Source organism: Oncorhynchus mykiss, chromosome 25, assembly GCF_013265735.2.
Source record: "Oncorhynchus mykiss isolate Arlee chromosome 25, USDA_OmykA_1.1, whole genome shotgun sequence".
Taxonomy (NCBI): domain Eukaryota; kingdom Metazoa; phylum Chordata; class Actinopteri; order Salmoniformes; family Salmonidae; genus Oncorhynchus; species Oncorhynchus mykiss.
The window spans coordinates 47,210,924-47,237,949 of record NC_048589.1 but is presented as its reverse complement, the minus strand read 5'-3'; the positions used below and the strand labels follow the sequence as shown (position 1 = coordinate 47,237,949).

Genomic DNA, 27,026 nt, shown 5'->3' with positions numbered 1-27,026 from the left:
TTGGGGGGGGATGCAAAAGGCAAGTCATTATTGTCAAATATTGGAGTACGGGCAGGCCATTTCGATTCCCAGTACGGGCAGGCCATTTCGATTCCCAGTACTTTTTGGAGAAATGTCCTCTGGTCTGATGAAACAAAAATAGAACTGTTTGGCCATAATGACCATCATTATGTTAGGAGGAAAAAGGGGGAGGCTTGCAAGCTGAAGAACACCATCCCAACCGTGAAGCAGGGGGTGGCAGCATCATGTTGTGGGCGTGCTTTGCTGCATGAGGGACTGGTGCACTTCACAAAATAGATGGCATCATGAGGACGGAAAATTATTTGGATATATTGAAGCAACATCTCAAGACATCAGTTTGGTCGCAAAAGGGTCTTCCAAATGGACAATGACCCCAAGCATACTTCCAAAGTTGTGGCAAAATGGCTTAAGGACAACAAAGTCAAGGTATTGGAGTGGCCATCACAAAGCCCTGATCTCAATCTTATAGACAATGTGTGGGCAGAACTGAAAAAGCTTGTGCGAGCAAGGAGGCCTACAAACCTGACTCAGTTACACCAGCTCTGTCTGGAGGAATGGGCCACAATTCACCCATTATTGTGGGAAGTTTGTGGAAGGCTATCCGAAACGTTTGACCCAAGTTAAACAATTTAAAGGCAATGCTACCAAATACTAATTGAGTGTATGTAAATTTCTGAAAAAACTGAGTTTAAATGTATTTGGCTAAGGTGTATGTAAACTGTATATACACACACACACACAAACACACACCTTCTTAATATCCCGTAGTGCCACCAGACCCCAGCCCTTGCCAGCAGTCTTGATGATCTTAGTCTCTGGGTAGTGTCTCTTGGTGAAGTCCTGGTTGCAGCATCGCTCTGCGTTTGGACAGACCTGAGGGTGGCACTCGTACATCAACATCCTGTTCAGGCATTCTGACTCAAACCCACACGGCTTCTCATCCGTGGGCTTACAGTTACACTTGGGGATCTCTGATACGTCGGCTGTGTAGACTTGCACCCGGCCACAGGGCTTGTTGATCTGCAGAACATACAGGGGAGAACATACATTACAAATATCCAACTGGACAAAGTTGGACAAAGGGCTGAGTTTGAAGGAATAAGTTGAAACGCATTTGAAGGACTACTCACAGTTTGCTGCACACACAAAACAAATATTAGACAGCACTTGATCCAGGGGATTCTCTGTTACGAAGTGCAGCTTAATTTGTAAGAAGCTACCCATTTAGCTAATTAGCTACTAATTAGCAAACCAACTGCACAATTGCAGAGCATTTAGCACATTTTAGACAGTTAACTTAATAGTTTTCAGATCTAGCTGATCTAGCTGCCAAACATCTAGTTGTGAATTCCATACTGTAACTAGATCACCTGGCGTGTGCTGCACAACCCTGAGTGATTCACAAGTCTCCGGTCTCATTGTTGTGTGCTTGTAAAAAAACACTTTGTGACTGAGTAATACAGGTAAGCTTCATAACAAACATTGTGACAGGTGAAATGAAGAACGCCATCTCCTAATGGGCTGACTAAGGTGGACCGTGTTTAACCTGTTAGATCTCTAGGGGCGCTATTTCATTTTTGGATAAAAAACGTTCCCGTTTTAAGCGCGATATTTTGTCACGAAAAGATGCTCGACTATGCATATTCTTGACAGTTTTGGAAAGAAAACACTCTGAAGTTTCAGAATCTGCAAAGATTTTGTCTGTAAGTGCCCCAGAACTCATTCTACAGGCGAAACCAAGATGATGCATCAACCAGGAATTAGCAGAATTTCTGAAGCTCTGTTTTCCATTGTCTCCTTATATGGCTGTGATTGCGCAAGGAATGAGCCTACACTTTCTGTCGTTCGCCCAAGGTCTTAGCAGCATTGTGACGTATTTGTAGGCATATCATTGGAAGATTGACCATAAGAGACTACATTTTCCAAGTGTCCGCCTGGTGTCCTGCGTGGAATTCGGTGCGCAATTGCCAGCTGCTCGTACCTATCCATTTGATATAGGGGAGAAACCATGTGTCCAAGAACGATGTATCAATGAAGAGATATGTGAAAAACACCTTGATGATTGATTCTAAACAACGTTTGCCATGTTTTCAGTCGATATTATGGAGTTAATTTGGAAAAAAGTTCGCTTTTTGAGGACTGAATTTTCGGATTTTTTTTGGTAGCCAAATGTGATGTATAAAACGGAGCTATTTCTAATACACAAGGAATCTTTTTGGAAAAACTGAGCATCTGCTATCTAACTGAGAGTATCCTCATTGAAAACATCAGAAGTTCTTCAAAGGTAAATGATTTTATTTGAAGGCTTTTATGTTTTTGTTAATGTTGCGTGCTGGATGCTAACGCTAATGCTAACGCTAAATGCTAACGCTAAATGCTAACGCTAGCTAGCTACTTTTACACAAATGATTGTTTTCCTATGGTTGAGAAGCATATTTTGAAAATCTGAGATGACAGTGTTGTTTACAAAAGGCTAAGCTTGAGAGATGGCATATTTATTTCATTTCATTTGCGATTTTCATGAATAGTTAACGTTGTGTTATGCTAATGAGCTTGCTGATAGATTTACACAATCCTGGATACAGGGGTTTTTTCATAGCTAAACGTGACGCAGAAAACGGAGCGATTTGTCCTAAACAAATAATCTTTCAGGAAAAACTGAACATTTGCTATCTGAGAGTCTCCTCATTGAAAACATCTGAAGTTCTTCAAAGGTAAATGATTTTATTTGAATGCTTTTCTGTTTTTTTGTGTAAATGTTGCCAGCTGAATGCTAATGCTAAATGCTACGTTAGCCATCAATACTGTTACACAAATGCTTGTTTTGCAATGGTTGAGAAGCATATTTTGAAAATCTGAGATGACAGTGTTGTTAACAAAAGGCTAAGCTTGAGAGCTAGCATATTTATTTCATTTCATTTGCGATTTTCATGAATAGTTAACGTTGCGTTATGGTAATGAGCTTGAGGCTGTAGTCACGATACCGGATCCGGGTTTGGGAGATCAGAGAGGTTAAAGGACTAAGGTGGACCGCGTTTAAAGGTCCAAGGTGGACCGCGTTTAAAGGACTAAGGTGGACCGAGTTTAAAGGACTAAGGTGGACCGCGTTTAAAGGACTAAGGTGGACCGCGTTTAAAGGACTAAGGTGGACCGAGTTTAAAGGACTAAGTTAGACCGAGTTTAAAGGACTAAGGTGGACCGCGTTTAAAGGACTAAGTTAGACCGAGTTTAAAGGACTAAGGTGGACCGCGTTTAAAGGACTAAGGTGGACCGAGTTTAAAGGACTAAGGTGGACCGAGTTTAAAGGACTAAGGTGGACCGCGTTTAAAGGACTAAGGTGGACCGAGTTTAAAGGACTAAGGTGGACCGAGTTTAAAGGACTAAGGTGGACCGCGTTTAAAGGACTAAGGTGGACCGCGTTTAAAGGAACAAGGTGGACCGCGTTTAAAGGACTAAGGTGGACCGAGTTTAAAGGACTAAGGTGGACCGCGTTTAAAGGACTAAGGTGGACCGCGTTTAAAGGACTAAGGTGGACCGCGTTTAAAGGACCAAGGTGGACCGAGTTTAAAGGACTAAGGTGGACCGAGTTTAAAGGACTAAGGTGGACCGAGTTTAAAGGACTAAGGTGGACCGCGTTTAAAGGACTAAGGTGGACCGCGTTTAAAGGACTTAGGTGGACCGAGTTTAAAGGACTAATGTGGACCGCGTTTAAAGGACTAAGGTGGACCGCGTTTAAAGGACTAAGGTGGACCGCGTTTAAAGGACTAAGGTGGACCGCGTTTAAAGGACTAAGGTGGACCGCGTTTAAAGGACTAAGGTGGACCGAGTTTAAAGGACTAAGGTGGACCGCGTTTAAAGGACTAAGGTGGACCGCGTTTAAAGGACTAAGGTGGACCGCGTTTAAAGGACTAAGGTGGACCGCGTTTAAAGGACTAAGGTGGACCGCGTTTAAAGGACTAAGGTGGACCGAGTTTAAAGGACTAAGGTGGACCGAGTTTAAAGGACTAAGGTGGACCGCGTTTAAAGGACTAAGGTGGACCGCGTTTAAAGGACCAAGGTGGACCGCGTTTAAAGGACTAAGGTGGACCGAGTTTAAAGGACTAAGGTGGACCGCGTTTAAAGGACCAAGGTGGACCGCGTTTAAAGGACTAAGGTGGACCGCGTTTAAAGGACTAAGGTGGACAGCGTTTAAAGGACTAAGGTGGACCGCGTTTAAAAGGACTAAGGTGGACCGCGTTTAAAGGACCAAGGTGGACCGCGTTTAAAGGACTAAGGTGGACCGCGTTTAAAGGACTAAGGTGGACCGCGTTTAAAGGACTAAGGTGGACCACGTTTAAAGGACTAAGGTGGACCGCGTTTAAAAGGACCAAGGTGGACCGCGTTTAAAGGACCGCGTTTAAAGGACTAAGGTGGACCGAGTTTAAAGGACTAAGTTAGACCGAGTTTAAAGGACTAAGGTGGACCGCGTTTAAAGGACTAAGGTGGACCGAGTTTAAAGGACCGCGTTTAAAGGACTAAGGTGGACCGAGTTTAAAGGACTAAGGTGGACCGCGTTTAAAGGACTAAGGTGGACCGCGTTTAAAGGACTAAGGTGGACCGTGTTTAAAAGGACTAAGGTGGACCGCGTTTAAAGGACCAAGGTGGACCGCGTTTAAAGGACCGCATTTAAAGGACTAAGGTGGACCGAGTTTAAAGGACTAAGTTAGACCGAGTTTAAAGGACTAAGGTGGACCGCGTTTAAAGGACTAAGGTGGACCGCATTTAAAGGACTAAGTTAGACCGAGTTTAAAGGACTAAGGTGGACCGCGTTTAAAGGACTAAGTTAGACCGAGTTTAAAGGACTAAGGTGGACCGCGTTTAAAGGACTAAGTTAGACCGAGTTTAAAGGACTAAGGTGGACTGAGTTTAAAGGACCGCGTTTAAAGGACTAAGGTGGACCGAGTTTAAAGGACTAAGTTAGACCGAGTTTAAAGGACTAAGGTGGACCGCGTTTAAAGGACTAAGGTGGACCGAGTTTAAAGGACTAAGGTGGACCGCGTTTAAAAGGACTAAGGTGGACCGTGTTTAAAGGACTAAGGTGGACCGCGTTTAAAGGACTAAGGTGGACCGAGTTTAAAGGACCGCGTTTAAAGGACTAAGGTGGACCGAGTTTAAAGGACTAAGTTAGACCGAGTTTAAAGGACTAAGGTGGACCGCGTTTAAAGGACTAAGGTGGACCGCATTTAAAGGACTAAGGTGGACCGCATTTAAAGGACTAAGTTAGACCGAGTTTAAAGGACTAAGGTGGACCGCGTTTAAAGGACTAAGGTGGACCACGTTTAAAGGACTAAGTTGGACCGAGTTTAAAGGACTAAGGTGGACCGCGTTTAAAGGACCGCGTTTAAAGGACTAAGGTGGACCGCGTTTAAAGGACTAAGGTGGACCGCGTTTAAAGGACTAAGGTGGACCGCGTTTAAAGGACTAAGGTGGACCGCGTTTAAAGGACTAAGGTGGACCGCGTTTAAAGGACTAAGGTGGACCGCGTTTAAAGGACTAAGGTGGACCGCGTTTAAAGGACTAAGGTGGACCGCGTTTAAAGGACTAAGGTGGACCGCGTTTAAAGGACTAAGGTGGACCGCGTTTAAAGGACTAAGGTGGACCGCGTTTAAAGGACCAAGGTGGACCGCGTTTAAAGGACTAAGGTGGACCGCGTTTAAAGGACTAAGGTGGACCGCATTTAAAGGAACAAGGTGGACCGCGTTTAAAGGACTAAGGTAGACCGCGTTTAAAGGACTAAGGTGGACCGCGTTTAAAGGACTAAGGTGGACCGCGTTTAAAGGACTAAGGTGGACCGCGTTTAAAGGACTAAGGTGGACCACGTTTAAAGGACCAAGGTGGACCGCGTTTAAAGGACTAAGGTGGACCGCGTTTAAAGGACTAAGGTGGACCGCGTTTAAAGGACCAAGGTGGACCGCGTTTAAAGGACTAAGGTGGACCGCGTTTAAAGGACTAAGGTGGACCGCATTTAAAGGACCAAGGTGGACCGCGTTTAAAGGACTAAGGTAGACCGCGTTTAAAGGACTAAGGTGGACCGCGTTTAAAGGACCAAGGTGGACCGCGTTTAAAGGACTAAGGTGGACCGCGTTTAAAGGACTAAGGTGGACCGCGTTTAAAGGACTAAGGTGGACCGCGTTTAAAGGACTAAGGTGGACCACGTTTAAAGGACTAAGGTGGACCGTGTTTAAAAGGACTAAGGTGGACCAAGTTTAAAGGACCAAGGTGGACCGCGTTTAAAGGACCGCGTTTAAAGGACTAAGGTGGACCGAGTTTAAAGGACTAAGTTAGACCGAGTTTAAAGGACTAAGGTGGACCGCGTTTAAAGGACTAAGGTGGACCGCATTTAAAGGACTAAGTTAGACCGAGTTTAAAGGACTAAGGTGGACCGCGTTTAAAGGACTAAGGTGGACCGCGTTTAAAGGACTAAGGTAGACCGAGTTTAAAGGACTAAGGTGGACCGCGTTTAAAGGACTAAGTTAGACCGAGTTTAAAGGACTAAGGTGGACCGAGTTTAAAGGACCGCGTTTAAAGGACTAAGGTGGACCGAGTTTAAAGGACTAAGTTAGACCGAGTTTAAAGGACTAAGGTGGACCGCGTTTAAAGGACTAAGGTGGACCGAGTTTAAAGGACTAAGGTGGACCGCGTTTAAAAGGACTAAGGTGGACCGTGTTTAAAGGACTAAGGTGGACCGCGTTTAAAGGACTAAGGTGGACCGAGTTTAAAGGACCGCGTTTAAAGGACTAAGGTGGACCGAGTTTAAAGGACTAAGTTAGACCGAGTTTAAAGGACTAAGGTGGACCGAGTTTAAAGGACCGCGTTTAAAGGACTAAGGTGGACCGAGTTTAAAGGACCGCGTTTAAAGGACTAAGGTGGACCGAGTTTAAAGGACTAAGGTGGACCGCGTTTAAAGGACTAAGGTGGACCGCGTTTAAAGGACTAAGGTGGACCGTGTTTAAAAGGACTAAGGTGGACCGCGTTTAAAGGACCAAGGTGGACCGCGTTTAAAGGACCGCATTTAAAGGACTAAGGTGGACCGAGTTTAAAGGACTAAGTTAGACCGAGTTTAAAGGACTAAGGTGGACCGCGTTTAAAGGACTAAGGTGGACCGCATTTAAAGGACTAAGTTAGACCGAGTTTAAAGGACTAAGGTGGACCGCGTTTAAAGGACTAAGTTAGACCGAGTTTAAAGGACTAAGGTGGACCGCGTTTAAAGGACTAAGTTAGACCGAGTTTAAAGGACTAAGGTGGACCGAGTTTAAAGGACCGCGTTTAAAGGACTAAGGTGGACCGAGTTTAAAGGACTAAGTTAGACCGAGTTTAAAGGACTAAGGTGGACCGCGTTTAAAGGACTAAGGTGGACCGAGTTTAAAGGACTAAGGTGGACCGCGTTTAAAGGACTAAGGTGGACCGAGTTTAAAGGACCGCGTTTAAAGGACTAAGGTGGACCGAGTTTAAAGGACTAAGTTAGACCGAGTTTAAAGGACTAAGGTGGACCGCGTTTAAAGGACTAAGGTGGACCGCATTTAAAGGACTAAGGTGGACCGCATTTAAAGGACTAAGTTAGACCGAGTTTAAAGGACTAAGGTGGACCGCGTTTAAAGGACTAAGGTGGACCACGTTTAAAGGACTAAGTTAGACCGAGTTTAAAGGACTAAGTTGGACCGAGTTTAAAGGACTAAGGTGGACCGAGTTTAAAGGACTAAGGTGGACCGAGTTTAAAGGACCGCGTTTAAAGGACTAAGGTGGACCGCGTTTAAAGGACTAAGGTGGACCGCGTTTAAAGGACTAAGGTGGACCGCGTTTAAAGGACTAAGGTGGACCGCGTTTAAAGGACTAAGGTGGACCGCGTTTAAAGGACTAAGGTGGACCGCGTTTAAAGGACTAAGGTGGACCGCGTTTAAAGGACTAAGGTGGACCGCGTTTAAAGGACTAAGGTGGACCGCGTTTAAAGGACTAAGGTGGACCGCGTTTAAAGGACTAAGGTGGACCACGTTTAAAGGACCAAGGTGGACCGCGTTTAAAGGACTAAGGTGGACCGCGTTTAAAGGACTAAGGTGGACCGCGTTTAAAGGACCAAGGTGGACCGCGTTTAAAGGACTAAGGTGGACCGCGTTTAAAGGACTAAGGTGGACCGCGTTTAAAGGACTAAGGTGGACCGCGTTTAAAGGACTAAGGTGGACCACGTTTAAAGGACTAAGGTGGACCGTGTTTAAAAGGACTAAGGTGGACCGCGTTTAAAGGACCAAGGTGGACCGCGTTTAAAGGACCGCGTTTAAAGGACTAAGGTGGACCGAGTTTAAAGGACTAAGTTAGACCGAGTTTAAAGGACTAAGGTGGACCGAGTTTAAAGGACCGCGTTTAAAGGACTAAGGTGGACCGAGTTTAAAGGACCGCGTTTAAAGGACTAAGGTGGACCGAGTTTAAAGGACTAAGGTGGACCGCGTTTAAAGGACTAAGGTGGACCGCGTTTAAAGGACTAAGGTGGACCGTGTTTAAAAGGACTAAGGTGGACCGCGTTTAAAGGACCAAGGTGGACCGCGTTTAAAGGACCGCATTTAAAGGACTAAGGTGGACCGAGTTTAAAGGACTAAGTTAGACCGAGTTTAAAGGACTAAGGTGGACCGCGTTTAAAGGACTAAGGTGGACCGCATTTAAAGGACTAAGTTAGACCGAGTTTAAAGGACTAAGGTGGACCGCGTTTAAAGGACTAAGTTAGACCGAGTTTAAAGGACTAAGGTGGACCGCGTTTAAAGGACTAAGTTAGACCGAGTTTAAAGGACTAAGGTGGACCGAGTTTAAAGGACCGCGTTTAAAGGACTAAGGTGGACCGAGTTTAAAGGACTAAGTTAGACCGAGTTTAAAGGACTAAGGTGGACCGCGTTTAAAGGACTAAGGTGGACCGAGTTTAAAGGACTAAGGTGGACCGCGTTTAAAAGGACTAAGGTGGACCGTGTTTAAAGGACTAAGGTGGACCGCGTTTAAAGGACTAAGGTGGACCGAGTTTAAAGGACCGCGTTTAAAGGACTAAGGTGGACCGAGTTTAAAGGACTAAGTTAGACCGAGTTTAAAGGACTAAGGTGGACCGCGTTTAAAGGACTAAGGTGGACCGCATTTAAAGGACTAAGGTGGACCGCATTTAAAGGACTAAGTTAGACCGCGTTTAAAGGACTAAGGTGGACCGCGTTTAAAGGACTAAGGTGGACCGCGTTTAAAGGACTAAGGTGGACCGCGTTTAAAGGACTAAGGTGGACCGCGTTTAAAGGACTAAGGTGGACCGCGTTTAAAGGACTAAGGTGGACCGCGTTTAAAGGACTAAGGTGGACCACGTTTAAAGGACCAAGGTGGACCGCGTTTAAAGGACTAAGGTGGACCGCGTTTAAAGGACTAAGGTGGACCGCGTTTAAAGGACCAAGGTGGACCGCGTTTAAAGGACTAAGGTGGACCGCGTTTAAAGGACTAAGGTGGACCGCGTTTAAAGGACTAAGGTGGACCGCGTTTAAAGGACTAAGGTGGACCACGTTTAAAGGACTAAGGTGGACCGTGTTTAAAAGGACTAAGGTGGACCGCGTTTAAAGGACCAAGGTGGACCGCGTTTAAAGGACCGCGTTTAAAGGACTAAGGTGGACCGAGTTTAAAGGACTAAGTTAGACCGAGTTTAAAGGACTAAGGTGGACCGAGTTTAAAGGACCGCGTTTAAAGGACTAAGGTGGACCGAGTTTAAAGGACCGCGTTTAAAGGACTAAGGTGGACCGAGTTTAAAGGACTAAGGTGGACCGCGTTTAAAGGACTAAGGTGGACCGCGTTTAAAGGACTAAGGTGGACCGTGTTTAAAAGGACTAAGGTGGACCGCGTTTAAAGGACCAAGGTGGACCGCGTTTAAAGGACCGCATTTAAAGGACTAAGGTGGACCGAGTTTAAAGGACTAAGTTAGACCGAGTTTAAAGGACTAAGGTGGACCGCGTTTAAAGGACTAAGGTGGACCGCATTTAAAGGACTAAGTTAGACCGAGTTTAAAGGACTAAGGTGGACCGCGTTTAAAGGACTAAGTTAGACCGAGTTTAAAGGACTAAGGTGGACCGCGTTTAAAGGACTAAGTTAGACCGAGTTTAAAGGACTAAGGTGGACCGAGTTTAAAGGACCGCGTTTAAAGGACTAAGGTGGACCGAGTTTAAAGGACTAAGTTAGACCGAGTTTAAAGGACTAAGGTGGACCGCGTTTAAAGGACTAAGGTGGACCGAGTTTAAAGGACTAAGGTGGACCGCGTTTAAAAGGACTAAGGTGGACCGTGTTTAAAGGACTAAGGTGGACCGCGTTTAAAGGACTAAGGTGGACCGAGTTTAAAGGACCGCGTTTAAAGGACTAAGGTGGACCGAGTTTAAAGGACTAAGTTAGACCGAGTTTAAAGGACTAAGGTGGACCGCGTTTAAAGGACTAAGGTGGACCGCATTTAAAGGACTAAGGTGGACCGCATTTAAAGGACTAAGTTAGACCGAGTTTAAAGGACTAAGGTGGACCGCGTTTAAAGGACTAAGGTGGACCGCATTTAAAGGACTAAGTTAGACCGAGTTTAAAGGACTAAGGTGGACCGCGTTTAAAGGACTAAGGTGGACCGCGTTTAAAGGACTAAGGTAGACCGAGTTTAAAGGACTAAGGTGGACCGCGTTTAAAGGACTAAGTTAGACCGAGTTTAAAGGACTAAGGTGGACCGAGTTTAAAGGACCGCGTTTAAAGGACTAAGGTGGACCGAGTTTAAAGGACTAAGGTGGACCGCGTTTAAAGGACTAAGGTGGACCGCGTTTAAAGGACTAAGGTGGACCGTGTTTAAAAGGACTAAGGTGGACCGCGTTTAAAGGACCAAGGTGGACCGCGTTTAAAGGACCGCATTTAAAGGACTAAGGTGGACCGAGTTTAAAGGACTAAGTTAGACCGAGTTTAAAGGACTAAGGTGGACCGCGTTTAAAGGACTAAGGTGGACCGCATTTAAAGGACTAAGTTAGACCGAGTTTAAAGGACTAAGGTGGACCGCGTTTAAAGGACTAAGTTAGACCGAGTTTAAAGGACTAAGGTGGACCGCGTTTAAAGGACTAAGTTAGACCGAGTTTAAAGGACTAAGGTGGACCGAGTTTAAAGGACCGCGTTTAAAGGACTAAGGTGGACCGAGTTTAAAGGACTAAGTTAGACCGAGTTTAAAGGACTAAGGTGGACCGCGTTTAAAGGACTAAGGTGGACCGAGTTTAAAGGACTAAGGTGGACCGCGTTTAAAAGGACTAAGGTGGACCGTGTTTAAAGGACTAAGGTGGACCGCGTTTAAAGGACTAAGGTGGACCGAGTTTAAAGGACCGCGTTTAAAGGACTAAGGTGGACCGAGTTTAAAGGACTAAGTTAGACCGAGTTTAAAGGACTAAGGTGGACCGCGTTTAAAGGACTAAGGTGGACCGCATTTAAAGGACTAAGGTGGACCGCATTTAAAGGACTAAGTTAGACCGAGTTTAAAGGACTAAGGTGGACCGCGTTTAAAGGACTAAGGTGGACCACGTTTAAAGGACTAAGTTAGACCGAGTTTAAAGGACCGCGTTTAAAGGACTAAGGTGGACCGCGTTTAAAGGACTAAGGTGGACCGCGTTTAAAGGACTAAGGTGGACCGCGTTTAAAGGACTAAGGTGGACCGCGTTTAAAGGACTAAGGTGGACCGCGTTTAAAGGACTAAGGTGGACCGCGTTTAAAGGACTAAGGTGGACCGCGTTTAAAGGACTAAGGTGGACCGCGTTTAAAGGACTAAGGTGGACCGCGTTTAAAGGACTAAGGTGGACCGCGTTTAAAGGACTAAGGTGGACCGCGTTTAAAGGACTAAGGTGGACCGCGTTTAAAGGACTAAGGTGGACCGCGTTTAAAGGACTAAGGTGGACCGCGTTTAAAGGACCAAGGTGGACCGCGTTTAAAGGACTAAGGTGGACCGCGTTTAAAGGACTAAGGTGGACCGCATTTAAAGGACCAAGGTGGACCGCGTTTAAAGGACTAAGGTAGACCGCGTTTAAAGGACTAAGGTGGACCGCGTTTAAAGGACTAAGGTGGACCGCGTTTAAAGGACTAAGGTGGACCGCGTTTAAAGGACTAAGGTGGACCACGTTTAAAGGACCAAGGTGGACCGCGTTTAAAGGACTAAGGTGGACCGCGTTTAAAGGACTAAGGTGGACCGCGTTTAAAGGACCAAGGTGGACCGCGTTTAAAGGACTAAGGTGGACCGCGTTTAAAGGACTAAGGTGGACCGCATTTAAAGGACCAAGGTGGACCGCGTTTAAAGGACTAAGGTAGACCGCGTTTAAAGGACTAAGGTGGACCGCGTTTAAAGGACCAAGGTGGACCGCGTTTAAAGGACTAAGGTGGACCGCGTTTAAAGGACTAAGGTGGACCGCGTTTAAAGGACTAAGGTGGACCACGTTTAAAGGACCAAGGTGGACCGCGTTTAAAGGACTAAGGTGGACCGCGTTTAAAGGACTAAGGTGGACCGAGTTTAAAGGACTAAGGTGGACCGTGTTTAAAGGACTAAGGTGGACCGAGTTTAAAGGACTAAGGTGGACCGCGTTTAAAAGACCAAGGTGGACCGCGTTTAAAGGACTAAGGTGGACCGCGTTTAAAAGACCAAGGTGGACCGCGTTTAAAGGACTAAGGTGGACCGCGTTTAAAAGGACTAAGGTGGACCGCGTTTAAAGGACCAAGGTGGACCGCGTTTAAAGGACTAAGGTGGACCGCGTTTAAAGGACTAAGGTGGACCGCGTTTAAAGGACTAAGGTGGACCGCGTTTAAAGGACTAAGGTGGACCACGTTTAAAGGACTAAGGTGGACCGTGTTTAAAAGGACTAAGGTGGACCGCGTTTAAAGGACCAAGGTGGACCGCGTTTAAAGGACCGCGTTTAAAGGACTAAGGTGGACCGAGTTTAAAGGACTAAGTTAGACCGAGTTTAAAGGACTAAGGTGGACCGCGTTTAAAGGACTAAGGTGGACCGCATTTAAAGGACTAAGTTAGACCGAGTTTAAAGGACTAAGGTGGACCGCGTTTAAAGGACTAAGGTGGACCGCGTTTAAAGGACTAAGGTAGACCGAGTTTAAAGGACTAAGGTGGACCGCGTTTAAAGGACTAAGTTAGACCGAGTTTAAAGGACTAAGGTGGACCGAGTTTAAAGGACCGCGTTTAAAGGACTAAGGTGGACCGAGTTTAAAGGACTAAGTTAGACCGAGTTTAAAGGACTAAGGTGGACCGCGTTTAAAGGACTAAGGTGGACCGAGTTTAAAGGACTAAGGTGGACCGCGTTTAAAAGGACTAAGGTGGACCGTGTTTAAAGGACTAAGGTGGACCGCGTTTAAAGGACTAAGGTGGACCGAGTTTAAAGGACCGCGTTTAAAGGACTAAGGTGGACCGAGTTTAAAGGACTAAGTTAGACCGAGTTTAAAGGACTAAGGTGGACCGAGTTTAAAGGACCGCGTTTAAAGGACTAAGGTGGACCGAGTTTAAAGGACTAAGGTGGACCGCGTTTAAAGGACTAAGGTGGACCGCGTTTAAAGGACTAAGGTGGACCGCGTTTAAAGGACTAAGGTGGACCGCGTTTAAAGGACTAAGGTGGACCGAGTTTAAAGGACTAAGGTGGACCGCGTTTAAAGGACTAAGGTGGACCGCGTTTAAAGGACTAAGGTGGACCGCGTTTAAAGGACTAAGGTGGACCGCGTTTAAAGGACTAAGGTGGACCGCGTTTAAAGGACTAAGGTTGACCGAGTTTAAAGGACTAAGGTGGACCGCGTTTAAAGGACTAAGGTGGACCGCGTTTAAAGGACTAAGGTGGACCGAGTTTAAAGGACTAAGGTGGACCGCGTTTAAAGGACTAAGGTGGACCGAGTTTAAAGGACTAAGGTGGACCGCGTTTAAAGGACTAAGGTGGACCGCGTTTAAAGGACCAAGGTGGACCGCGTTTAAAGGACTAAGGTGGACCGCGTTTAAAGGACTAAGGTGGACCGCATTTAAAGGACCAAGGTGGACCGCGTTTAAAGGACTAAGGTGGACCGCGTTTAAAGGACTAAGGTGGACCACGTTTAAAGGACTAAGGTGGACCGTGTTTAAAAGGACTAAGGTGGACCGCGTTTAAAGGACCAAGGTGGACCGCGTTTAAAGGACCGCGTTTAAAGGACTAAGGTGGACCGAGTTTAAAGGACTAAGTTAGACCGAGTTTAAAGGACTAAGGTGGACCGCGTTTAAAGGACTAAGGTGGACCGCATTTAAAGGACTAAGTTAGACCGAGTTTAAAGGACTAAGGTGGACCGCGTTTAAAGGACTAAGGTAGACCGAGTTTAAAGGACTAAGGTGGACCGCGTTTAAAGGACTAAGTTAGACCGAGTTTAAAGGACTAAGGTGGACCGAGTTTAAAGGACCGCGTTTAAAGGACTAAGGTGGACCGAGTTTAAAGGACTAAGTTAGACCGAGTTTAAAGGACTAAGGTGGACCGCGTTTAAAGGACTAAGGTGGACCGAGTTTAAAGGACTAAGGTGGACCGCGTTTAAAAGGACTAAGGTGGACCGTGTTTAAAGGACTAAGGTGGACCGCGTTTAAAGGACTAAGGTGGACCGAGTTTAAAGGACCGCGTTTAAAGGACTAAGGTGGACCGAGTTTAAAGGACTAAGTTAGACCGAGTTTAAAGGACTAAGGTGGACCGAGTTTAAAGGACCGCGTTTAAAGGACTAAGGTGGACCGAGTTTAAAGGACTAAGGTGGACCGCGTTTAAAGGACTAAGGTGGACCGCGTTTAAAGGACTAAGGTGGACCGCGTTTAAAGGACTAAGGTGGACCGCGTTTAAAGGACTAAGGTGGACCGAGTTTAAAGGACTAAGGTGGACCGCGTTTAAAGGACTAAGGTGGACCGCGTTTAAAGGACTAAGGTGGACCGCGTTTAAAGGACTAAGGTGGACCGCGTTTAAAGGACTAAGGTGGACCGCGTTTAAAGGACTAAGGTTGACCGAGTTTAAAGGACTAAGGTGGACCGCGTTTAAAGGACTAAGGTGGACCGCGTTTAAAGGACTAAGGTGGACCGAGTTTAAAGGACTAAGGTGGACCGCGTTTAAAGGACTAAGGTGGACCGAGTTTAAAGGACTAAGGTGGACCGCGTTTAAAGGACTAAGGTGGACCGCGTTTAAAGGACCAAGGTGGACCGCGTTTAAAGGACTAAGGTGGACCGCGTTTAAAGGACTAAGGTGGACCGCATTTAAAGGACCAAGGTGGACCGCGTTTAAAGGACTAAGGTGGACCGCGTTTAAAGGACTAAGGTGGACCGCGTTTAAAGGACCAAGGTGGACCGCGTTTAAAGGACTAAGGTGGACCGCGTTTAAAGGACTAAGGTGGACCACGTTTAAAGGACCAAGGTGGACCGCGTTTAAAGCACTAAGGTGGACCGCGTTTAAAGGACTAAGGTGGACCGAGTTTAAAGGACTAAGGTGGACCGTGCTTAAAGGACTAAGGTGGACCGAGTTTAAAGGACTAAGGTGGACCGCGTTTAAAGGACCAAGGTGGACCGCGTTTAAAGGACTAAGGTGGACCGCGTTTAAAGGACTAAGGTGGACCGCGTTTAAAAGGACTAAGTTAGACCAGTCTCTCGATGTGCAAAACTGATAGACATACCCCAAGCGACTTACAGCTGTAATACTTTGGCGCTACAAAGTATTAACTTAAGGGGGCTGAATAATTTTGCACGCCCAATTTGTCAGTTTTTGATTTGTTAAAAAAGTTTGAAATATCCAATAAATCTCGTTCCACTTCATGATTGTGTCCCACTTGTTGATTCTTCACAAAAAAATACAGTTTTATATATTTATGTTTGAAGCCTGAAATGTGTCAAAAGGTCGCAAAGTTCAAGGGGGCCGAATACTTTCACAAGGCACTGTACATATGAGATGAGTAATGTACAGTATGTAAACATTATATAAAGTGGCATTGTTTAAAGTGACTAGTGATACATTTATTACATCCAATTATTACTTTATTAAAGTGGCTGGAGTGGAGTCAGTATGTTGGCAGCAGCCACTCAGTGTTAGTGGTGGCTGTTTAACAGTCTGATGGCCTTGAGATAGAACCTGTTTTTCAGTCTCTCGGTTCCTGCTTTAATGCACCTGTACTGACCTCGCCTTCTGGATGGTAACGGTGTGAACAGGCAGTGGCTCCGGGTGGTTGTTGTCCTTGATGATCTTTATGACCTTCCTGTGACATCGGGTGCTGTAGGTGTCCTGGAGGGCAAGTAGTTTGCCCCTGGTGATGCGTTGCGCAGACCTCACTACCCTCTGGAGAGCCTTACGGTTGTGGGCGGAGCAGGCAGTGATACAGCCTGACAGGATGCTCTCAATTGTGCATCTGTAGAAGTTTGTGAGTGCTTTTGGTGACAAGACAAATTTATTCAGCCTCCTGAGGTTGAAGAGGCGCTGATGCACCTTCTTCACCACACTGTCTGTGTTGGTGGACCATTTCAGCTTGTCCGTGATGTGTACGCAGAGGAACTTAAAACTTTCCACCTTCTCCACTACTGTCCTGTTTTTTTGTGGATTTGGGGGTGCTCCCTCTGCTGTTTCCTGAAGTCCACGATCCTCTCCTTTGTTTTGTTGATGTTGAGTGTGAGGTTATTTTTCTGACACCACACTCCGAGGGCCCTCACCTCCTCCCTGTAGGCCGTCTCGTCATTGTTGGTAATCAAGCCTACCACTGTAGTGTCGTCTGCAAACTTGATGATTGAGTTGGAAGCATGCATGGCCACGCAGTCATGGGTGAACATGGAGTACAGGAGAGGGCTGAGAACACACCCTTATGGGGCCCCAGTGTTGAGGATCAGCGGGGTGGAGATGTTGTTTCCTACCCTCACCACCTGGGGGCGGCCCGTCAAAGTCCTGGACTGAGTTTGAAGGACTAAGATGGACTGAGTTTGAAGGACTAAGATGGACTGAGTTTGAAGGACTAAGATGGACTGAGTTTCAGGATAGAAGTAAGAGTACAGTTGTTACAAAGGGTTAGGTTTATAGAGTTCAGACCTTGATGTATTTGTACGGAGGTGGTTTCCTGTTGTTCTCCTGCGTCTCCTTGGCCTCCCGTTCCATCTTGATCTCCTTGAAGCGATTCTCTGCCTCCAAAAGCGCTGGAGAGACAGACTACTGTTATCTTCAGTTGTCTTAGTGATACTATAAACAGGCACAAAAGACAATGATCGGTAGTGCAGAGACGTGTCATTTTAATGTAATTTGAGGAGCATTATTTTACTGTCTAAAACACTGAACTGTTATGGACTACTGAGTTCCTTTTTCTCCAAGACAAAGGGTCATAAAAGTGTCCGTTCACACCTAGGGGCAAAAGGACTGCTGTCTCCCCCACACTATCTTAGTATCTTATCCTGCTGGAGCTCTCAACTCTGGACATAAGCACCTCCATCTCCAGCAACCCGTCTACAGGGCCTGGATCTTTGCCTTTAAATGTCCAGAAATTGTAATTTGATAAATTATAGAAAAAGTTCATTTTAGGTAATAGTACCTGTAATCGAGTAGAGAAATTGGGACGGAAGTGCCCATGCACTAAACACCCAAAAAAAATCTCAGAAGCATAAGACCTTAAAAGAGCTAGTGTAGCCTGAACGGTACACTACAGACCACCTTCTTCAAGGACAAAGAGCTAGTGTAGCCTGAACGGTACACTACAGACCACCTTCTTCAAGGACAGAGAGCTAGTGTAGCCTGAACGGTACACTACAGACCACCTTCTTCAAGGACAAAGAGCTAGTGTAGCCTGAACGGTACACTACAGACCACCTTCTTCAAGGACAAAGAGCTAGTGTAACCTGAACGGTACACTACAGACCACCTTCTTCAAGGACAAAGAGCTAGTGTAGCCTGAACGGTACACTACAGACCACCTTCTTCAAGGACAAAGAGCTAGTGTAACCTGAACGGTACACTACAGACCACCTTCTTCAAGGACAAAGAGCTAGTGTAGCCTGAACGGTACACTACAGACCACCTTCAAGGACAAAGAGCTAGTGTAACCTGAACGGTACACTACAGACCACCTTCTTCAAGGACAGAGAGCTAGTGTAACCTGAACGGTACACTACAGACCACCTTCTTCAAGGACAAAGAGCTAGTGTAGCCTGAACGGTACACTACAGACCACCTTCTTCAAGGACAAAGAGCTAGTGTAGCCTGAACGGTACACTACAGACCACCTTCTTCAAGGACAAAGAGCTAGTGTAGCCTGAACGGTACACTACAGACCACCTTCAAGGACAAAGAGCTAGTGTAACCTGAACGGTACACTACAGACCACCTTCTTCAAGGACAGAGAGCTAGTGTAACCTGAACGGTACACTACAGACCACCTTCTTCAAGGACAAAGAGCTAGTGTAGCCTGAACGGTACACTACAGACCACCTTCTTCAAGGACAAAGAGCTAGTGTAGCCTGAACGGTACACTACAGACCACCTTCTTCAAGGACAGAGAGCTAGTGAGCTATTAGAGAGCTATTATCTCATGATAATTCTCATTATGTTTGATGAGTGTTATTAAATGTTGATCAATTGTGTTTGTCTTGTTATTCTTGGAAAGAACTCCAATTGATTATTATTATTATTCTAATTGTAGCCTTAGGGAGTTAGTGTCAACACCTTAAGTTCTTAGAAGACTCTTTTGTCCAAGAAAGGACAGTGGGCTGCTTAATATTCCATAGGTGAGTTTACCGTTCTTGAAGACCTTCCCTATCCCAGTCTTCTGGACCCTGCTGCCCCTGTCTCCCTCCATGTAGGGGAAAACTCGACCCTGGTGCGTCCAGAAGTAGTCCTTAGAACCAAAGAAGAAGACTGGGAACTCTCCGATTTTGTGGCGAAGGTTCTGGATGTTGGTGGGGATGTTCCGGGGGTGCTGGATCTCTGCAGGCCACCACCTGGACATAACAAGGGAAATGAAACAGTGTTCTAACACACACAGGGTCGGGTGGTATCCAGATGTTCATATCATCCTTCTCTCACTCCAGGAGTTATGGTAAAAAAAAAGGCAAAAAAAGGCCATTGGGCATCTATTACCAGTATGATAACCAAATAAGCATAAATAATAGCACATTTCCATGGAGGCTGTTAGCTAAATATGCTAACAACCAGAAAATAATTATTTTTTTGTTGCAGGCACTCCAGCTTCAAGTTCAACATAGAAAAAGTAGGAGAACCCTTTGGAATTCCCTCGATTTCTACATAAATTGGTCAAAAAATGGGATCTGATCTTCCTCTTAAGTCACAACAATAGTATTTTTCTGGCCTAGTTTGAATACTTATTTTAAACATTCACAGTGTAGTTTGGAAAAAGTTTGTGAACCCCTAGGCTAATGACTTTTCCAAAAAGCTAATTGGAGTCAGGACTCAGCTAGCCTGGAGTCCAATCAATGAGACGAGATTGGAGATGTTAGTTAGAGCTGTCCTGCAACATAAAGAACTCACAAAATGTGAGTTTGCTATTCACACGAAGCATTGCCTGATGTGAACCAGGCCTCGAACAAAAGAGATATCAGAAGACCTAAGATTAAGAATTGTTGACTTGCATAAAGCTGGAAAGGGATGCAAAAGTATCTCTAAAAGCCTTGATGTTCATCAGTTCACGGTAAGACAAATTGTCTATAAATGGAGAAATTTCAGCACTGTTGCTACTCTTCCTATGAGCAGCCATCCTGTAAAGATGACTGAAGGAGCACAGCGCAGAATGCTCAATGAGGTTAAGAAGAATCCTAGAGTGTGGGCTAAAGAGTTACAGAAATCTCTGGAACATGCTAACATCTCTGTTGATGAGTCTACGATACGTAAAAACACCAAACAAGAATGGTGTTCATGGGAGGACACCACGGAAGAAGCCACTGCTGTCCAAAAAAACATTGCTGCATGTCTGAAGTTCGGAAAAGAGCACCTGGATGTTCCACAGCACTACTGGCAAAATATACTGTGGACAGATGAAACTAAACACACAACACTTAACGCATTAGAAATATCTTGCTCTGTAGTATTAGCCGTCTAGCTAAAAGAGTTGTATAAGCAACAGTGTCCGACTGGATTCTTGATAGGGGGGTACCCATGGGCAGTACTCCAAAAAAGGCTGTAAGGGGAGACGGATCTATAACAGTGTCATATATATCAGAGAAACATTTAAATATTAATTCCCAGAAACCTGACAGTTTATGACAGCCCCAAAACATATGCAACAATGGTGAGGTGTTTGCTCTGTCCCTGTACTATAGATTGCCCTTTAACCTCTGTAGCCTTCTCCCTGGTGTGTTTAACTTGTCTAAAGTATGGTATCTTTAAAGCTTTTTTTTATTTGTATTTTTATTTTATTTATTTTTTTCTAGTTGAGTATATTATTTATATTGATTTGTCTTGTCTGTGTGTGTGTATGTTCAAAACTTAATAAACAGAGTAAAAAAAATAAAAATAAATATCTTGCTGAGTTTTGTAAACACATTTCTAAAATGCTTCTTATTGTCATTTCTGCTCGGCATCAGACTAATTTTGTGCTTCAGTTGCACTTCTAAACTCATAATTCAGGACCAGGCCTTCTATCAGCAGGCAGCGCTCTGACTGATACCTTCTATCAGCAGGCAGCGCTCTGACTGATACCTTCTATCAGCAGGCAGCGCTCTGGCTGATACCTTCTATCAGCAGGCAGCGCTCTGACTGATACCTTCTATCAGCAGGCAGCGCTCTGACTGATACCTTCTATCAGCAGGCAGCGCTCTGACTGATACCTTCTATCAGCAGGCAGCGCTCTGGCTGATACCTTCTATCAGCAGGCAGCGCTCTGACTGATACCTTCTATCAGCAGGCAGCGCTCTGACTGATACCTTCTATCAGCAGGCAGCGCTCTGACTGATACCTTCTATCAGCAGGCAGCGCTCTGACTGATACCTTCTATCAGCAGGCAGCGCTCTGACTGATACCTTCTATCAGCAGGCAGCGCTCAGACTGATACCTTCTATCAGCAGGCAGCGCTCTGACTGATACCTTCTATCAGCAGGCAGCGCTCTGACTGATACCTTCTATCAGCAGGCAGCGCTCTGACTGATACCTTCTATCGGCAGGCAGCGCTCTGACTGATACCTTCTATCAGCAGGCAGCGCTCTGACTGATACCTTCTATCAGCAGGCAGCGCTCTGACTGATACCGTCTATCGGCAGGCAGCGCTCTGACTGATACCTTCTATCAGCAGGCAGCGCTCTGACTGATACCTTCTATCAGCAGGCAGCGCTCTGACTGATACCTTCTATCGGCAGGCAGCACTCTGACTGATACCTTCTATCGGCAGGCAGCGCTCTGACTGATACCTTCTATCAGCAGGCAGCGCTCTGACTGATACCTTCTATCAGCAGGCAGCGCTCTGACTGATACCTTCTATCAGCAGGCAGCGCTCTGACTGATACCTTCTATCAGCAGGCAGCGCTCTGACTGATACCTTCTATCAGCAGGCAGCGCTCTGACTGATACCTTCTATCGGCAGGCAGCGCTCTGACTGATACCTTCTATCGGCAGGCAGCGCTCTGACTGATACCTTCTATCGGCAGGCAGCGCTCTGACTGATACCTTCTATCAGCAGGCAGCGCTCTGACTGATACCTTCTATCAGCAGGCAGCGCTCTGACTGATACCTTCTATCAGCAGGCAGCGCTCTGACTGATACCTTCTATCAGCAGGCAGCGCTCTGACTGATACCTTCTATCAGCAGGCAGCGCTCTGACTGATACCTTCTATCAGCAGGCAGCGCTCTGACTGATACCTTCTATCAGCAGGCAGCGCTCTGACTGATACCATCTATCAGCAGGCAGCGCTCTGACTGATACCTTCTATCAGCAGGCAGCGCTCTGACTGATACCTTCTATCAGCAGGCAGCGCTCTGACTGATACCTTCTATCAGCAGGCAGCGCTCTGACTGATACCTTCTATCAGCAGGCAGCGCTCTGACTGATACCTTCTATCGGCAGGCAGCGCTCTGACTGATACCTTCTATCAGCAGGCAGCGCTCTGACTGATACCTTCTATCGGCAGGCAGCACTCTGACTGATACCTTCTATCGGCAGGCAGCGCTCTGACTGATACCTTCTATCAGCAGGCAGCGCTCTGACTGATACCTTCTATCAGCAGGCAGCGCTCTGACTGATACCTTCTATCAGCAGGCAGCGCTCTGACTGATACCTTCTATCAGCAGGCAGCGCTCTGACTGATACCTTCTATCAGCAGGCAGCGCTCTGACTGATACCTTCTATCAGCAGGCAGCGCTCTGACTGATACCTTCTATCAGCAGGCAGCGCTCTGACTGATACCTTCTATCAGCAGGCAGCGCTCTGACTGATACCTTCTATCAGCAGGCAGCGCTCTGACTGATACCTTCTATCAGCAGGCAGCGCTCTGACTGATACCTTCTATCAGCAGGCAGCGCTCTGACTGATATGGAGCTACTTTTCGCTCTACTCTTCTCGGTGTAGCCAGACTATTTTTCTCCTGTTGAATGCAAGTTTAACTTAAAGCAAAACATTAGGAAATGTAGCTGCCTACATTCTTCCTATGGTAGGCCTAAACATTAGAAATGTTGGCCATGCATCGTTCTTGCAAAAAATACCTTGCTTTTCATTGTAGGGTCATTTACTTTTGTGGCTGTCAGACAAATATCATTACACTTCTGTTGTCATCTGATGAAAATGAAGCTGTTTTCGGCCTGATGTGTTGCACAAATATATTTTCTGTGAAGGAAAACTATAGTTGCACGGTCCTGATCACTATATTGAAGCAAAAAAGACTTTGGATATAAAACGCTCTCACGTTGTGCTGTTTACAAACAAACATGTGACTGGGTCAGCTGTTCTGGGGGTCTATGGTAACTTCATAATGTAAAATAATGTGACTGGGTCAGCTGTTCTGGGGGACTATGGTAACTTCATAATGTAAAATAATGTGACTGGGTCAGCTGTTCTGGGGGACTATGGTAACTTCATAATGTAAAATAATGTGACTGGGTCAGCTGTTCTGGGGGACTATGGTAACTTCATAATGTAAAATAATGTGACTGGGTCAGCTGTTCTGGGGGTCTATGGTAACTTCATAATGTAAAATAATGTGACTGGGTCAGCTGTTCTGGGGGACTATGGTAACTTCATAATGTAAAATAATGTGACTGGGTCAGCTGTTCTGGGGGACTATGGTAACTTCATAATGTAAAATAATGTGACAGATGAAATGAAGAACGCAATCTACGTAATCTAATATATTGCACAAGTTCACTGCAGGTATTTAATTAAAATGGAACTACACATATTTAAATGTATAGAAAAACCTTAAAGAAATCGTTTCAACGGTATTGACGCTATTGAAAAACCATCCCGTGGCTATTTCCAAATACCCCGGTATAACGTATATATGGTATACCGCAGAAGCCTACACACAATGGTCTATAACATACACACAGAATGTTCTAGAAGACAGGTTAAAGAAGGATTTTTAAGCTTTGAGACAATTGAGTCTCATGCGCCAAATACAGACCTTACAGTGAAATGCTGACGAACAAGCCCTTAACCAACAATGCAGTTACGAAAAATACCACAAACCTTTTAAATAAATGAAAGTAGCAAATAATTAAAGAGCAGTAGTAAAATAACAATATGAACATGTAGATAAAGTTATTAAAGTGACTATGCATTGATAACACAGTAGCAACAGCATAAAATAGGAAGGGGGCAGTGAAAATAGTCTGGGTAGCCATTTGACTAGATGTTCTTATGGCTTCGGGGTAGAAGCTGTTTAGAAGCCTCTTGGACCTAGACTTGGGACTCCTAGCTAAATATGCCAACATCGGCATTGGCCCGATGTCTAGTTCTGATGTGCATACCAATACAACGTAGGATTTTCTGGATTTTCCTGGACTTTCTGACCGGCCACCCCCAGGTGGTGAAGGTAGGAAACAACATCTCCTCTTTGCTGATCCTCAACACTGGGGCCCCACAAGGGTGTGTGCTCAGCCCTCTCCTGTACTCCCTGTTTACCCACGACTGTGTGGCCATGCACGCCTCCAACTCAATCATCAAGTTTGCAGATGACACAACAGTAGTGGGCTTGATCACCAAACAACGACGAGACGGCCTACAGGGAGGAGGTGAGGGCCCTCGGAGTGTGGTGTCAGGAAAATAACCTCACACTCAACATCAACAAAACTAAGGAGATAATTGTGGACTTCAGGAAACAGCAGAGGGAGCACCCCCCAATCCACATCGAAGGGACAGTAGTGGAGAGGGTAGAAAGTTTTAAGTTCCTGGGCGTACACATCACAGACAAGCTGAAATGGTCCACCCACACAGACTGTGTGGTGAAGAAGGCGCAACAGCGCCTCTTCAACCTCAGGGGGCTGAAGAAATTTGTCTTGTCACCCAAAACCCTGACAAACTTTTACAGATGCACAATCGAGAGCATCGTGTCGGGATGTATCATAGCCTGGTACGGCAACTGCACCGCCCTCAACCACAAGGCCCTTCAGAGGGTGGTGAGGTCTGCACAACGCATCACCGGGGGCAAACTACCTGCCCTCCAGGACACCTACACCACCCGATGTCACAGGAAGGCCAAAAAGATCATCAAGAACACAACCACCTGAGCCACTACCTGTTCACCCCGCTATCATCCAGAAGGCGAGGTCCGTACAGGGGCATCAAAGCTGGGACCGAGAGATTGAGAAACAGCTTCTATCTCAAGGCCATTAGACTGTTAAACAGCAGTCACTAACTCAGAGAGGCTGCTGCCTACATTGAGACCTAATCACTGGACACTTTAATAAATGGATCACTAGTCACAGGTAAACAATGCCACTTTAATAATGTTTACATATCTTACATTACTCATATCACATGTATATACTGTATTTTACACCATCTATTGCACCTATGCCGCTCAGCCATTTCTCATCCATATACTTACATGTACATATTCTCATTAACCCCTTTAGATGTGTGTATTAGGTAGTTCTTGTGAAATTGTTAGATTACTTGTTAAATATTACTGCACTGTTGGAACTAGAACCACAAGCATTTCGCTATACTCACATTAACATCTGCTAACCATGTGTATGTGACCAATAACATCTGCTAACCATGTGTATGTGACCAATAACATCTGCTAACCATGTGTACGTGACCATTAACATCTGCTAACCATGTGTACGTGACCAATAACATCTGCTAACCATGTGTACGTGACCATTAACATCTGCTGACCATGTGTACATGACCAATAACATCTGCTAACCATGTGTACGTGACCAATAACATCTGCTAACCATGTGTACGTGACCATTAACATCTGCTAACCATGTGTATGTGACCAATAACATCTGCTAACCATGTGTATGTGACCAATAACATCTGCTAACCATGTGTATGTGACCATTAACATCTGCTAACCATGTGTATGTGACCATTAACATCTGCTAACCATGTGACCAATAACATCTGCTAACCATGTGACCAATAACATCTGCTAACCATGTGTATGTGACCATTAACATCTGCTAACCATGTGACCAATAACATCTGCTAACCATGTGACCAATAACATCTGCTAACCATGTGACCAATAACATCTGCTAACCATGTGACCAATAACATCTGCTAACCATGTGACCAATAACATCTGCTAACCATGTGACCAATAACATCTGCTAACCATGTGACCATTAACATCTGCTAACCATGTGTATGTGACCATTAACATCTGCTAACCATGTGTATGTGACCATTAACATCTGCTAACCATGTGCATGTGACCATTAACATCTGCTAACCATGTGTATGTGACCAATAATGGTCACTGTACTGACCCGTAGTTGGCCATGGTCCCTGTACTGACCCGTAGTTGGCCATGGTCCCTGTACTGACCCGTAGTTGGCCATGGTCCCTGTACTGACCCGTAGTTGGCCATGGTCACTGTACTGACCCGTAGTTGGCCATGGTCACTGTACTGACCCGTAGTTGGCCGTGGTCCCTGTACTGACCCGTAGTTGGCCGTGGTCCCTGTACTGACCCGTAGTTGGCCATGGTCCCTGTACTGACCCGTAGTTGGCCATGGTCACTGTACTGACCCGTAGTTGGCCATGGTCCCTGTACTGACCCGTAGTTGGCCATGGTCCCTGTACTGACCCGTAGTTGGCCATGGTCCCTGTACTGACCCGTAGTTGGCCATGGTCACTGTACTGACCCGTAGTTGGCCATGGTCACTGTACTGACCCGTAGTTGGCCATGGTCACTGTACTGACCCGTAGTTGGCCATGGTCACTGTACTGACCCGTAGTTGGCCATGGTCACTGTACTGACCCGTAGTTGGCCATGGTCACTGTACTGACCCATAGTTGGCCAGGTCTCTGCACTGACCTGTAGTTGCCCAGCTTGACCCAGATGATGTCTCTGTATTTGGGTTTCTTTCCGGCCCGGCAGTCGTTACAGAACCAGCTGCCATCCGGCATGGCGATGTTCAGACAGTCTGGATGGAACGCTGCTGGACACGACTCACAGCACAGGAGCTGACCACCTACAGGACGACAAACAGTATCTAACTTAGTGCACAAGGCAACATGTTCTCCTGCTTGGACTCCAGCAGCAGTCTTCAATATTACTGTCGTTCTACAGAGAAGTAGATACTGACCTTTGGAGCAGACGAAGCACCAGCTGACATTGACATGCGAGTGGTGGCTGTAGCCCTTCTTGGGTGAGAAATGGTTGGTGCAGATGATGGTGGTGGGGGTCAACATTTCACTGCCAGCCGCAACACACACCTCTCCTGTATGGTACGCCACCGGGCAGCGCAGGCAACGCATCAGCTTACCTACAATACACCACGATATTAACACACCTGACATCAGCTTACCTACAATACACCACGATATTAACACACCTGTCCA

At 45.9% G+C, this 27,026-nt stretch overlaps 1 protein-coding gene across 4 annotated transcripts in view; it reads right to left on the bottom strand.

Annotated features, from left to right (window-relative positions):
- The window catches only part of nsd2 (nuclear receptor binding SET domain protein 2), a 71,007-nt gene that overhangs the window by 18,166 nt on the left and 25,815 nt on the right, over nt 1-27,026 (bottom strand). For all 4 annotated transcript variants that reach the window (XM_036962378.1, XM_036962377.1, XM_036962380.1 and 1 more), the window contains 5 exons: nt 26,771-26,950; nt 26,500-26,656; nt 18,801-19,003; nt 17,109-17,212; nt 772-1,041 (listed from right to left, as the gene is read on the bottom strand). In XM_036962378.1, the coding sequence (XP_036818273.1) occupies nt 772-1,041; nt 17,109-17,212; nt 18,801-19,003; nt 26,500-26,656; nt 26,771-26,950 (914 nt within the window). The remainder of the gene's footprint in view (nt 1-771; nt 1,042-17,108; nt 17,213-18,800; nt 19,004-26,499; nt 26,657-26,770; nt 26,951-27,026) is intronic.